The sequence below is a fragment of the Patiria miniata genome, unplaced genomic scaffold (assembly GCF_015706575.1).
Source record: "Patiria miniata isolate m_02_andy unplaced genomic scaffold, ASM1570657v1 HiC_scaffold_30, whole genome shotgun sequence".
In the NCBI taxonomy this organism is placed as follows: Eukaryota; Metazoa; Echinodermata; class Asteroidea; order Valvatida; family Asterinidae; genus Patiria; species Patiria miniata.
This window is the reverse complement of record NW_024037070.1, coordinates 10,024,783-10,039,638: the sequence shown is the minus strand read 5'-3', so window position 1 is coordinate 10,039,638 and position 14,856 is coordinate 10,024,783. Positions and strand designations below refer to the sequence as shown.

Genomic DNA, 14,856 nt, shown 5'->3' with positions numbered 1-14,856 from the left:
CTACAGATGTCATGGAAAACCTTGCCACTTAACTGAGGAAGTGCCATCCATTGAACAAAGCTGGCGCCCTCTAGTGGCCATACAGTTTCACTCAGTTCACAGCTAGCCATTCCTTTTACTGACCTTTAGAAATGTATTGTTGTGCAAAACTTTACCATGTGCATTTTGTTGGAATTTACGTGAAGTATTGGGTTTTTTTATATCTCTTCTAAAAACTCTTTTATGTAAAAAAAATAATATGGCTACAAGCTTACATTACAATTGCATGTAGATTTCATGTACACGTGTACATGTACATGTAGGCAGCATGTGCTATATTTTGTCACATCCTTTACTCACGTTCAATAAGTGGTTTTGTTTCTTTTTTCCCCATCAACTTTCATATTATTTTCTTTTTTGTTCTGATATCAAAAAGTCGAGAGTTGAGTGTGGCTTTATTGAAGAAGTACATGTACAAACATGTACATATACATATACATGTACATGTAAAGTAAATAAACTGCAACTTAAGTTGAAGAACTATCATTTGCTATCCCATTTTTAATATACATGTATATATACACGTGTACATGTATGTCTGTATTTGTTATTTGTCTGAATTTCTTGTCTCTTAATATTATTAAAAGAGGTAATACGAAATATATTCAAGTCCAATCAAATCGAATTTACTCAATTTTTAAATCGACAAACAAATTAATATCAAGTGAAATTTCTATTAAGTCATTCATGTTTATGCAGTCTTTTCTATTTCTGTAGGCCTACCTGCATTTGTTTTTGTTTGTTTTCAATCATGTAAAATGTTAAAGGTTGGGACCTACATGTGGAGGAAAGCTGTGACAGTTTTAACATACAAGTGATATTGTTAGTTTTGTAACCGTATTCATGGTCAAATAATTGTGGGATGTGAGCCCTGTGTCCCAGTCAGCTTCTGACCTCAAGCCAATACAAGTCACTGAGCTCCTACTTAAGATTTTAGTCACACCCCCCATTTCTTGTTCAAATACTTACAGTAAAACTTGTCATTGAATTGAAGGAAAAAAGGGGGGGGATGTTACAAGAAATCTTCTGAGAAAAGGAGGGAATAAAAAAAAATTGGATATCCTTGGAGAGATTTGTCAGGACAACAGCGAATAGGACAGAAAGAGACAAGTGACGCAGGGTAATTATCTGTCGCGCTATTGCCTGGGGACAAAGGGGCCAATTACAGACTACACTGGCCCCCAATCCCAAAGAATCTCAAATTGGACGCCGCCTTTTTGTTTCTGGAACTTAAGGGATTTGTTCCGGCTGTGTTGGACCTCACGGCGGTACACTGCCACATACGGCCACATAATGAAAGGTCCTTCGACTGTATAGACACATTGTGCGGTCTTCATTGGAATAAAAGTTAAGGAGCAACAAGATGACAAGTTTTGAGTTGCTCTTGTCTGCCGTCCTCTTTGTGAGGTTGTAAACGGGGATTGAAGGGGTTGTTGGAGGTTGATTCAATCATTCAGTTGGAGACCGCAAGCTTATTCTCCATGTACAAGCCCAGCAGTGACAATTTTCAATTGTTTGGCTTAATCTGTTGTTGTTCACAGTTTTGCCCAGATTGCTGCTTGATATTCACCCTACAAAGGGCTGGGGCTTAACAAGTAAGCTCCAAATGACTGTATCCATGTCAATTTGGGGTGGGTATATTTTGAGGGGATTATAGGGGGTCAACTGGCAGGGGTTTAGTCATGGGCACTGTCAGTTCATGCCCGGGTCAGTTTGGAAGACTGTTTTTATCCCTGGCGACAAAAGGAATTTGATGACAAAAGGAAGCTTTATAGCGGAGTTGTTTTTTGTGGCACATTGATAATTGTCCATGCTGTGTTTGTTTGTTGTTTTCTTCTGTTGTTGGCGTGTTATACAAAATTAAACAGAAGTGTTGAGTTTTAGGGTGTTCTGGTGCTGTATCCAAAGTGGAGAAAAGAGTGCAATACTTATTTTTAAAAAAATCTCTACAATTTACTTGTTCAAATATATTCCATGTGCATGTACAATCAATATTTAATGAAGATTTTACTCTGCAGAGGAATATTTGTCATTTCTCTGTGTTGAAATACCGGTAATGAACTACCAAACTTCTGGTTTCCATAATGTTTACAATTGCCTTCAATATTGGTCTTTTTTTTTCCTTTTTTTTGACAATCTCAAAATGGAAGCATTGCCTATTATAATCAGTATCACACTATCATCATGGTTTCCACTTTATCATCCACTTTATTAATGTTAAATTACATGTACATGTAAACATGCATGTAGTTACATGTAGCACTTTATTCTTCCTGACCAAACAAAGCAGGAACTTTTTTTCTGTTTTTGGTCCATTTTTAAGATTTCTTTTTGTTTCCCCAAGGAAAAGTTCAGTGATGTCATACACCTTGATTTTAAAAAAATAATAAGAAAGCACTATACTGTAAAGAATGCGTATATAGACCAAAAATAAACTTGCAAAGGTGGGCACACAATTAATCTCTGAGGAATGACCAAGTAAACAAGTGAATGTTACACGTACAGAATGCATTTCTAAAAGTGTTTCTCCTCTTTTTAATTTAATGGGGTGGTTTAGGAAATATGGCTGGGGTGTTTATCTATCCTTGGCAGTTTTGTGAGCAGTAGAAAAGACTTTCAAACTGCCCCTGGGTGAGGCGGAAATGATCAGAGATTTCAAAAACAAGAGGAACAGACACAAGACAGAGGCCCAGCCGGTGAAGCCTGACATTTTAAAGGGCTGCAGTACATGTACAAGGTTTGGCAGCGGTTACAAAATAGTGAGAGAGTTCAAAGCGGGGGCAAGGAGTGGCTTAACGTATTTTTGATTAATGAACCACTTGTGCGTTCCCCTTAATTGACACTAATCCTAGTCTAATGAAAATTGTATTGATAAGATTAGACATTTAATCTTGAAATTGCGGTTTAATGATGTTGATGACATTGGTGTTCTTGGCAAGTGCTTATTGACTGGCCCCGTCAGTGTAATTGTAAATGTTGATCTGAGTTTTCGGGGAATTTTAGTTGTCATGTCCCAAGGTTGAAGGATGGTTCACAGCAAGAAAAGCTGACTCCAAAGAATCAGAAGGAAACACCTCTTATTTTTAAAACATTTGCATCTGCCCAATAGGCATATATTTTTTTTCGACTGAACATTAATGTACATTGTAACAGTACATGTGAAATCATGAAAAAAAAAGTTTCGGAAATTGTATTGGGCCATCAAATGTCAGTCTCAGTTTGCCTTTTGCTATCAGTTCATTAAAGGGCAACTGCGTCCTAAAATCCCTGAATGTTCATGTTTTGGATTGTTTACTTAAATCCTATTTCAAACATCTGGTTGAAAGGAAACCAACCTAATGTCTTACTGTTCCCGAGAAAAGCAAAAAAAAACGGTTGTTTACATCGGACACGATGGAGTACGCATACGTTTTTTTGTGTCGTTTTCAGTCAATGTAGGATACACGTTGTGTATGTCACATAAATTACACACAGTACCAATGCACAAATGTGGTTTCTTACACGTCTGCATAGGGTGAACGCTTTATGGCTGGAATCACAACTAGCACGAAAAGCCCGACTTTTTGAGGTCGCAAAAGTGGACCCTGAAAGTCGTTCTCACACGCATAACACAAGAATAACACAAAAACGCCCAGTTTTTAAAGGATAGTTGTGTGGATGTTTATCTCCTACTTTTAAATGTTCTTTAACAGCATTTCGTCCAAAGCGCGTTTTGTAGCCCAATTGGGCGCATTCTAGGAAGCAGTGTCCCTTTAATTCATCAATGTATTTCAAATTTCCTAGATTCTTCCTGTGCATACCCCCCCCCCCAAAAAAAAATGTAAGCAAAAGCAAAACAATTTCATTTTGCCCTCAAAGTGTGCCTTAGCAGTAGTAACATGCTTTCCCATCGGGTAGAAAATTGAAAAAAGAAGAGAAAATGAAAGGAAGAAGACAGTCTTATAGTCCTGGTGAAAGGAATGCCGGCCACTCTAGCGATGACTGTCTCAGCTTTCTCCATTACTGCCTTGGGGGTTGTTAGTGGATATACCTGTCCTGTGAGGCTCTCCAGAAGGCGAATAGAGATACAAACTCTTGAGGGTGCGATGACCTAGCCTGCCGTAATTGATTGATCCGCACACTAGATAGATGTGGCTTACATCCCAATCGCTATTCTTGATTCTTTCTGAATTTTTTGCTTTCATTTTATGTCTTTTATAGATCTACACTTGCAATCAAGGCTTCTCTCTGCTGGTTAAGTAAACTTTGTGACTGACTTTTACATTCCTATTGATGAGCCAAAAAAAGAGGCAAAAGGATCTTAATATAATATTATTCCTGCCGTGGGCTGAGGGCTTTCTCTTTGGGTGGATATAGCTCTCCTAACCCATTGTGGATGAAGGAGGATATCAGTTTATAACCCCCTCATCTCGGACTGAATGCACGAGGGTATTTTGATCCTGGAGTGAGGATTTCACTTTGCCACCAAAAAAAAGGGGAAATAAAACGAAGTGGATGTCGGAGCAGAATTGACTTTATTGAGTTAATTCAATACTTTCTGTGAAGAAAAAGAGTTTGTTTTCAAGGGGAGGGAGGGAAGATTCTGAAGAACAATGAATTACCCCGATTCTCAAGTGGGGTGTAGGATGCCTTTAGACGGTCTAACCACTTCCTGCTCTGGTGATGTGAATGACGTCTGCGTTAACAATGGGGTTAATTAACAGGTCTTTTTAGAAATTGGCTTTTTGAGAGACGTACATGGATTGAACATTTTTGTGAGGTTCAACTTGTTCGGAAAAGCCATTATCTTCGAGACAGGATTGTAATCACATCTTTTCCTTTTCTTGTTTTCCAACTTCTTGAATTTTTAACATGTAATTCAGTTAAGTCTACATGTAGCCTACATGGCTGCTGACACCTTTTCTGTGAGTAATCACTTGATGAAAATGTTGACATTGGGTTGCTGTTTGTCCTTGATGGAAACAGTAGTCTGAAGAAAAAAACTAACAAGCAGCCTCTATTTTATGGTACTAACAAGTCATGGATGTTTAGAGGTTTTGAAAAATTTGATATCAGTTTTTGATAAAGGTGCACTGCAATTACTCGTTGTGTTTAAAACAAGCTATGTATTATGTGCCATTTAGAGTACATGTACATGTACAGTACCTGAAGGGAAAGTAGTGTAATATTTTTCACTTGAGGAAATTACATATTGTACATATTAATTAAAAGGGGCCATGTCTTTATAAATCTTTTGTATTCAGAGAAGCTTTTTTGTGTTGAGGAATTGAAGTTGAACATCCCAAAAGAGATTGCGTTTGGCTTTGTTGTATCAGATGCATACCAGGTCTGGTTCCCAACATTCCTGCCCACAAATTAATCAGCCCAACTCATGATTGGTCCATTGTGATGTATCAAAGAATCATGGTCAGGTTTCCAAGCCTGCATGTGTGACTGATGATGTTTTCACCAACCAACCTACCTGCCCCCTCTTCCCATGATGCCACCACTTCTTCTTTTTTCAGGTATTTGGTTTTGTTTTTAAACAAAACACAGAGCTATCAAAGCCCTGCTGTTGCGGCTGTTGATTTTAGACGGGTTACCAGTTCCACTTCTTTTGTGTCACCTTTCACCTGTGGGGGGGCCTGAACGCCTGAACAAATCACAGTGCGATTAGCGTTGGTGACCAGACCATCCATAAGTGGCTACCAGGCCGTAAAACAACAAACCCTCCACTGATCTTGTGATTGTTATGTCAATAACCATACTTAGGGGAGCAATCTGTGTCATTAATACACACATCTTTTATTTTTATTATATAAATCTAATTTCCCCTCTTTTCCATTTTTTTACCCATTAATTTTTAACGTAAACAATAACAGTATTGAGTTGGTTATAACCCAGGATGTACAACTTAATTGACATTGACTTTGAGATTTTTGGAGTCCAACCCCCCCCCCCCCCCCCCCCCCCCCCCCAGTCCTGCCAGGCAAGATTGTATTGGGTATCAGAAATGGTCCTACAACACAGTTGGTTTTTGTTGGTAATTGTATCTAAATATTGTGGTATTGAAAAGCTGTGCTTTGGAGGCAGGAAGGGGGGAGGTGAAAAGGTTTGGCATTATTTGAGTGGATATTGACAGCAAGTTGTCGGTTATTGATAGACTTGATAAAACCAAACATTGCCACACATCTTAAAAGATTGTAGTTTTGACTAAACCGGTCCAAGATTGAATGAGGAGGTTGGGGGGGGGGGCAGTCCCATCATTGTCATCATGGTAACTGACTGGTCATGTGATTATTAGACCAATCAAAGACTTATTTTTGTGATTTTGATGCCTTTCATGCAAAGCTATTGATTCCAGTCGACTCAAGACCATGTCTTGCAATTTAGCAGACAAGCAGAAACAACTTAATTGAGCCAACCTGGGTGATCGTGTATAACCGTGGGGTTTAGTTTATAGCATGGCACACACTTTTTCCTTTATTTTTTCTCTCTCTCTCTCTCTTTACCCATCCCAGCAATCAAATTACTTCAAATTATGACGGGAGAAACACGGACAAAAGGCAAATGATGGCTGAATTTATTGGTTGATTGTGTTGGCCTGTGTCATTAGGAAATCACTTCATTGTGATATTGCTGGTATTTTGAGGGCCCCCCCCCCCCCCTTTCCTTTTGTGTGTGGCTAGCGCTATGGTTGATGCTGGCCCAATGCTAATTTGTCGTCTACATGTACCTTTTATGATTACATACTTGTACAATGTACTTGTCTATTGCAATTTATTACAGATAGTACATGTGCCTGTACATAGTGTCTGTGGATACTAGAAGTGTGCAATTTAACATGTACGTTTGTGTGCCAAAAGCTTGGTCAAATGTTTTTGTTCTTCTGCAATAGCACTTTTCAATTCTTCTGAAATTGCCCAGTTGCAGTTAAAACATGTACATGTACTTCTACATATTTACTTGGTTGCTCACAGCATATATACGGTACATGTACTTCTTTTAATACACAATGTACAGCAATATGTCATATGTTCATGTAGTTTTTTTACTTAGTACTGGTATTAGTCGAGAACGTTCTAGACTACAGAGATGCCACTTTTCAGGTTTTAACCTGAATTCAGGTTTTTCTTTCAAAAATGTGACAAATTAAAAGAGCTAGATTTGGTCTGAAACATCCAAAAAACACATTTTTGAAAGGGGGTAAGGGTAGTTTCAGGTTTTTTTAGTAGTGTTTCAGGCTTTTTATTGATAGATTTGTGGCATCTCTGAGACTAATATTGTACATGTAGCAAAGTGCTCACATTTTTTTTTAAGCTTTACAAAAGTTATCGTTCTCCCTGCAAAAATAAGCCCCTTTTCATATCTCCTTGCCAACCTGTCTTTATTTAAAAGACACCATGCTGTGGAACAATATGGAACATATACATGACTTCACAAATCGACCAATCACACGTCAAGCCTAATTGGACTTGTGTAGCGCCTGATTTTTAATTACGCCTTGTTTGCCTGCCTCTACCCGCATTGATTCCAGCATCTTTTGTTGCATCCCCTGTCGTGAGTTCTGTTCTGTTCAGCCCGCCTTCAAACCTCCAGGGCTGAACGGAAATGAAAATTGCCATTTTCCAGCTCAATGGTTTCTCAAAAAGAGTAAAGAAAAGGGGGGGGGGTACTTTTTTTCCTTTTTTGGTTTTTGTGTTGTCGTTTTTGTATTAGTGTCAGTTTAGATTGAATGGTAGCAAGGAGTGGGCCATTTGACATTTATATTTCTTTTTCAGCTGTGTCAGGGACTAATTAGCGTAGCGTCCACATGTAAAACACGGCGCCGCTCACTTGTCAGTCTTCCTTCATTTGGGAGGCCGATATAAGGTGACTAATTTAGCCAGGAGGGACCACGGTTTTTGTGGGATTTTTTGGCCCCCTGAGGGTCAAGAGTACGTTGACCTTAGAGTAGATATGGGTATCTCGTTTTGTATCGTGATATGATTGGCCCAGGTCATTGGCCAAGTGTTTTGCATTGATGTTATAATGCCGTGTTTTGTCAGAACTGTTGTGTTCTTGCCATTTATTTTCTCCATTCGCTCATTGCAGGTTTAAATACATGTACAGTGTTTGTGTGATCGAAATACTTATATCAGCCACAGGAACCCAGATTTTTGTAACAAAAAATTATTGCAAGTCTTTTTTTTTTCTCTTTTTTCTTTTTTTTTGATCAGAAACAATCAGAACTAAAAACCTGTTATGGCCTTGTTAATCAATTTACGTCTAGAAAATCATGTTCAACTTCCAAAAATGGCTTCACCTTTCAATATAAATAATGTCCTTAAAACAGCTTATTTCTGATTTCCACATGTACATGTACACTCTCTGTTCTGCCATTCACATTTGCCCATGAACATCTCCCATGATCATAAGGCCCGGAGTGGCGGGGTGCCAGACTCGCTATCGGAGAGCACCATTCCATGGGATGCGGGGGCCACCCATCAAGAATTGTCAGAACCAATCAGCTTTCCCTACACTACCTATTTCTCCCATGCTGGGCCTGGCCATTTCGCACTAATAGCAGTCCATTCTGCATGTCAGATTGGGTTTATCTGTTACGGTTGCTGAAACTGACGGAACACACACAAAAAATCAGATCTGATGTTTTGAGATAGACTTAATACATGTACATGTAATAAGATTTGGTTGGTTAAAGTTAGATCAGTGAATTTTTTTCCGTGCAGTGTGTGACCGGTACTTCTCGAGCAGTACAGGGGGACTTGCAACAGAGCGGAGTTGCAGAGGTTTCTGCCAATTTAGACATTTCCAAATTATGGTTTTGGAATAATTATTTTATATGTTGAATACGTTCGATTCTGCCATTTCAGCAGATTGTCTTGCATTACATGTACGGCTAATAAATAATGCCCATGTCTATGTACGTGTTTGGCAGCCAACATCCGATTATTCTGTTAATTTGTTATAGATTTGTTAGTTCAGGAAAATAAAATGTTTCATCTTTTTTTCTATTAGATATTCTTAGGTGTCATACTTTAATTTGTCTTTTTAACCTGCATGTTGTGCATGACATTACGTTTACTCATGACGAATGACTTTTTTGTTGAACTATCTTGTGGGCGATTCATTTGTCGCATCACTCGTATGTTTTGAAGTCTACTGATATTCATGTCAGAGTTAAGCCCATTTTGCCTGATCAAAGAAATTTAACTACCGGTAGTAAATTGTCTTCAAAGTGAAAGGAGGTTACATGTAAAAACGATACGGTGTGACTGTATGGTGCTCCGTGTGTCACAGTCCTTTCCAGTTGAGTTGCAAATTCCTCTGTTAATGCATAATGTCACGCTTTGCAATTCCCAGCCCAGCAAGCTCTAGCAAGCCACCCCCCAGCTTGAGTTTCCCCTATGGCAACAGGGTGCCCACTCCCTCCAAATTGCCTAAGTGATTGGTCATATAAGCCACCAATTACCTCAATTCCTTGATACACTTGGCGTGCTTGGAGCTGTCGTCATCAGCCTTCCTCCTTCCCTCCCCCTACTCGGTGTCGGTGCCGCTGTCCTGACGAGAGACACTGAAACTACCTTCAAGAGGAAGAGAAATCAGGGCAGGTATTGGATCCACGGTTGGTCCCGCTACCCTGCCGTGAGAGACCGATTTGAGACATAGCAGATAAGAGGAGAAAACACAAAGGGAAGAAGTAAAACAGAAAAATAAAATTGACAGAAGCTGAAGAAGACAGATTGGAGCACTTGTTTGCCGCGTCAGTGACCCCGAGAACTTAAACGAGAGTGATTTTTTCGCGGGCCGGACGGAATTGAAGATGGATAATCGGGGAGACTCTGACGTAGGGTCCAAGCTAGGGGCTGGTATTCTGCCTAGCGGGATACCGTCCGGGACCCCGTTCTTCGGAGGTCAAAGCCCCAAGTTTTTTGGACAGCAAGGAGGGTTTTTGTTTAGCTGGAGGCTGGGAACAAAGTGAAATTAGTGTAGAACATCAGGGGAGCATAAAGCCCTGGGCGCAGGTTGAAAACTTGCAGCTGGCCCGTAACTTTAAAAAATGACAAACTGTTTTTGTTTTTTCCTCTCTCCCTCGTGTCATTATTGCAAACAAAGCATACATCGTGTTCAGTACCTGTATGGATTCATTTTGTGCATTTCATCTTTATATGCAAGCTGTCAGTCCCAAATATCAATTCAATCAAATCTGTTAATTTCCTATTTTTATGTTTTTATGTTTAATTTGTTTTGGTAGGATTATCTACAAGGTGATCCGAGTAAGGCCAAGACGATGATGGGATGGGAACCCAAGATCCTTTTCAAGGTGGGATTATCAGTGAGAACTTTATATTCTGAGGGCATTTTTTGACTAACTCAGGAGAAGTGCATGAAGACACTGTGAGGGCATGGTGTTGAACAATTTTTCATTCAAAGGGAAATGTTCAGCTTTGGAAAAATGAATTATTCACAAGACATGTGAGTGATGCAACCTGACGTAATGGCATTATGCTGGACAGGCAGTGCAGTCACTGTGTGGAACTGTGAACAAAATATATCAACATAGTGCAGGTAGTGAAGACGTTGTGTGAACTTGCCCACGTCCACACAGGGTTTTCCCCTCTGTGAAAAAAAAAACTTTTAAGAGGCAGTTTTGGTTTATGGTTATCAGTTGCAAAATGAATGGAACACTCAAGGAAATCATGCTACAAAATTTGGGTTGAATGAGTGCTCACAGTGCGGGTAAAAATATTTTTCCCCAGTTTTTCTTTATAACTACACGAATACAAAGGAATGTCCACACTAGTAAGGCAAACAGGGATGTGTTTAAAGGTAGAATACATCATTTGTCAATGTTTTCGTTTAAAGGAACAAACACGCTCAAAATCAAGAAGGGTACGTAACAACTAACCTGATGAAGTTTCAGCTCAGTGAATGCTGTAAATTCAGAGAAAACAATATTCTAGGATCTCGATTTCAATTCAAACGTTGCCAAGTCATGATTTGAATTGCGCCCGAAATCAGTGTCCGGGACACGTTCTCATTCAGTTGATTGCAGCTATGCGATGTCACGCTTTGAACTGACAAATTATTTAGCGTCGTGTCAACGCTTGCGCCCACTCATTCACTGCTTCACCGAATTAAAAATGAACTACTAACGGAAATTTCCAAAAGTATGTCTTGAGACGTATCTTTGGAAATAACCTTAGTTTATTGTTTTCGTTAAAATGGAAGCATGCCAGAAAGAATAATTTCATGGCACAGGGAATTTAGTCCCATTACTACAATGTATCTTTAAACCAAGTACCGGGTATGCTTTTAAACACAAATTTAGTCAGATTTTTTTTTTGGATAGCTGCAAATGATGTACTCTGCCTTTAATCACGTGTGTGTTTTTTGAATTGGAACAATGTGTGGATGACACTTCCCCACCAAAATGTACATATGGCTCCCATAAGAAAGCACCATTGTAGACAAACAGATGTCATTATACACGTATCTCTGGTGTTATTGCTGGCATACATTGTAACATTGCTCATTAATATTGGTTGAAGATGGACAAATGGATGTAAAGAAACTGGCAGCCAAATTTGAAATAGCGAAAATTTTGAATTGAGCATATATAGGGACATTGAATGCATCTTCAATGTTGTCAAAGTTTTTATAATTTCTGATTTTCTGATTTTTTTTAAAACTGTATAGTCTTACCGGTATGTCACTTGACTTACCTGTAGAGCCATTTACCAATGCTCTACAGGTAAGTATTCGTTCGTAGACCCCAACCTCACTTCTGAGGGGGGATTTTGACTCGTTCACATTTACAACATCAATTCAAACAACCAGCGCAGTAAATCACTTTTCAAACCTTTCTCCAGTGATTTAGAAAATACGTTACCAAAATTTCATCTATACATGTACATTGGGAGAATAAAGTTTGAAAGGAAAAGTTTTGTTCATTCTGTTTCCCGTTCTTTCTCTGAAACCACCCCCCCCCCTTCAATCTGCAGGATCTAGTGGTTGAGATGGTAACATCAGACATTGAATTGATGAAGAAGAACCCCACAGCCTAGTCCTTAGGATGTATCAAACCATCAAACAGACCAAACCAAACAGTGTGTGAGTGAGTGTTCTGAACAACCAGGAGTGCCTTGCAAATAAAGTAACCCAACAAAGTTTGATTAGTTGAAAGTTGAGAGATGGAAAACACACCTTATACCTTGTGTCCCATCAAATGGTCCCATGAGCCATGTTGACTGCGACAGAAACAGACTCTGGAAGTCGGACATGCTTTCATCTTCGTATGTGTTTTATTGGGGGGGGGTTTGGTGTAGAAAACTGTGGCCTTAATTTATTCATGATATTACCGGTAAATTACTGGCATTTATCTACATTGCTTAAGCACGCACACACACAAATTTCAAACCTGAAGATGTTCTTCAATTTGACGTTTCGGTTTTGTATCTATTTTGTATCGGTTCCACCAATGAATAGTTTTATTGATTGATTTTTTTTTAATCGTAATTAAGTTCTATTCTTAAGTTCAAATCAAACATTCCAATGAGCCCTTGGCCCAAGATACGTTTTGATTTTCTTTTCAGTTTGTTTCATTTTGTTGCATGACGTTTCATATGGGTATTTTACCCAATTCATTCATGATTTTTGGAAAAATAATCCTTTTATCACTTGGTTGCAGGGTATTTGAGCAAAACATAAATGTACTAATGCAAGTCTTCCATTTTGTGCATTCCTTCAGTTTTTTTTTTTTCTGGCAATCAGGTAGAAGTTTTCAACGCATAATAAACCAACTGACATAATTCATACATGTACTTCAGCCTGCAGTACCTGGTTAAAATTCCACCCAGTTGTATTTGTACACCAAACTTATCCGGTTTCAAGAGACAAGCAAGAAATCATTCTTTGTGATTGTGCCGACTCAATTGACAACAAAATTTGTATGTGAAAAAATAGGTGCTATTGTTTCACTTTCATTGTGAAATAAAAGAAAATGCAATTTGTGTCTCTTTTATTTCTTTTGAATTCCCATTTCATACTAAAAAAAATCTTATAGAATTTGTTTTTAACCTATCATTACATTATTTTTAATGAAAATAATTATAACATTTGTATCGTACAATTTGTTTGCTTGCAAATGAAGAAAAAGAACTCTATTTAAATACAGCAGGAGTATTTTAATAGTGGTTGTAATGGTCAGCACTTTGTTTTTGTCTCAATGGCAGCGATTTGGTTCAACACCTCTTCATAATGAACAACTCAAGACTTAAACTGAGATGCTGTTTGAGTGTCCTATTTAAAACGATTTAGAGAGTAAGCGAATGTGTACTACGGACAGTGTGGCTGTAGAATTGTTTGTATTCAAATTTAGCCAAAAGTGACTATATTTTCTGTTGTATTCTTATTATTATAATTTTTATTATTATTATCAACCATTCGTTTAGTGCTTAATACAAATTTACCATAGATACATATATTTTCCATTTCTATTATTTACTCCTTTTTTTCTATTTTGAAAAGTTTTGAAAATACCAGTATTTGTAGGTTAGGGTCACAAATACTTTCTGTTGTTAGTAACTGATACATAATGTATGTAGATGAAAACCTATTTTTCTTGTGTTCATGTTAACAGTGTCAGTGAATGTATATTTTTTTACTGAAAATAGTATGTATATTAGGCCTTTTATAGTTTTGGTTCAATTCTATCCAGTGGAATGATTAAAATCAGCTTTTGTCAGTGGAATATGATTTATTAATTAAACAAATTGGAATAACTACATGTATGGCTGCATTGATTGGGGAGCATATGCTACTTCTTGTGCACAGTACCTTCCTAAATAAAAAAATTAAAAATACTGAGTAAATAAATTAAACATTATTCTATAGGTTGTAATTAAATGGTTGAGGTTTTTCGTTATATTAATACAGCCTATTTGTCAAGTATTTGGGGCAATCATAGCTGTTTTTCACTTTATGAGCATCAGTTTTAGTTTTCAACGATTTTTTTAAATTTCATTTGAAGCTGGTAGTCATTTCGGGAGAAAAATGAGGGACAGAAAACATTTTGAACTAAAAGCAGTTTCCTCATATTTCAGGATGTTGAAGATCTTTTGTTTTGATAGACATGAATTGTTCGTTGAAAACAGAAACATGATTCCTGATTCGTAACTAGTGTAAAAGATAGATATCAGTGCAATCGAAGTGAATAAATTATTTAGTTTTTCTTCCGTTTTTTCTTTTGTAGCATACACTTGACTCGGTCTGTTTGGATTTCGTTCTACACTTTCATTTTGTTTTCTTTAATCAATTACCTGTCCGATTTTAGAGGGAAACTCAGCAGCGGATCCAGGAATTTTCATAGGGGTTTGTCAAGTATAAATCCAAGAGTTTTGATGTCGGGGGGGGGGGGGTCGACAGCTACAGAGACCAAAGGCCTCAAGCCCTGCTCCTGCCGTACTATACTGTTTGTTTTGGATAGAAAGTTGTAATAGTTTATTAACATTGGTAAGATGGAAGAGAGCTGTCAGCTCCCCCCCCCTCCCCTATATGAAAAAGTCATTAGAAAAGAACGAAATCGAGAATACGGTGAGATGGATTTACGTTAGCAGGGGCGGATCCACCGGGAATCTGATTTCCCCCCCCCCCCCCCATGACCGCATAATATAGCTGAACCCCCTCTTGGTGTCTCAGCTCCCCTCTTGATCCAAACCTGGTTCTGCCACTGCAAAGGATTCACGCTTGTGAATACAGTAGGTACTGAAATGAGTGACGATGCAGACGGATTCACTACTCTTATCTCTGACTGAGCTCACCATACTTACATTCAAA

At 38.3% G+C, this 14,856-nt stretch overlaps 1 protein-coding gene across 2 annotated transcripts in view; it reads left to right on the top strand.

Moving 5' to 3' along the window:
- The window catches only part of LOC119739033 (GDP-mannose 4,6 dehydratase-like), a 67,486-nt gene extending 53,210 nt beyond the window's left edge, over window positions 1-14,276 (top strand). The window contains exons 10-11 of one of the 2 annotated variants that reach the window (XM_038213870.1): window positions 10,274-10,342; window positions 12,024-14,276. In XM_038213870.1, the coding sequence (XP_038069798.1) occupies window positions 10,274-10,342; window positions 12,024-12,086 (132 nt within the window). In that variant the 3' untranslated portion in view covers window positions 12,087-14,276. Of the gene's footprint in view, window positions 1-4,239; window positions 4,297-10,273; window positions 10,343-12,023 lie in introns of those variants that run through there. The other variant, XM_038213871.1, reaches the window with a different exon arrangement.
- Window positions 14,277-14,856: the final 580 nt, after the last annotated feature.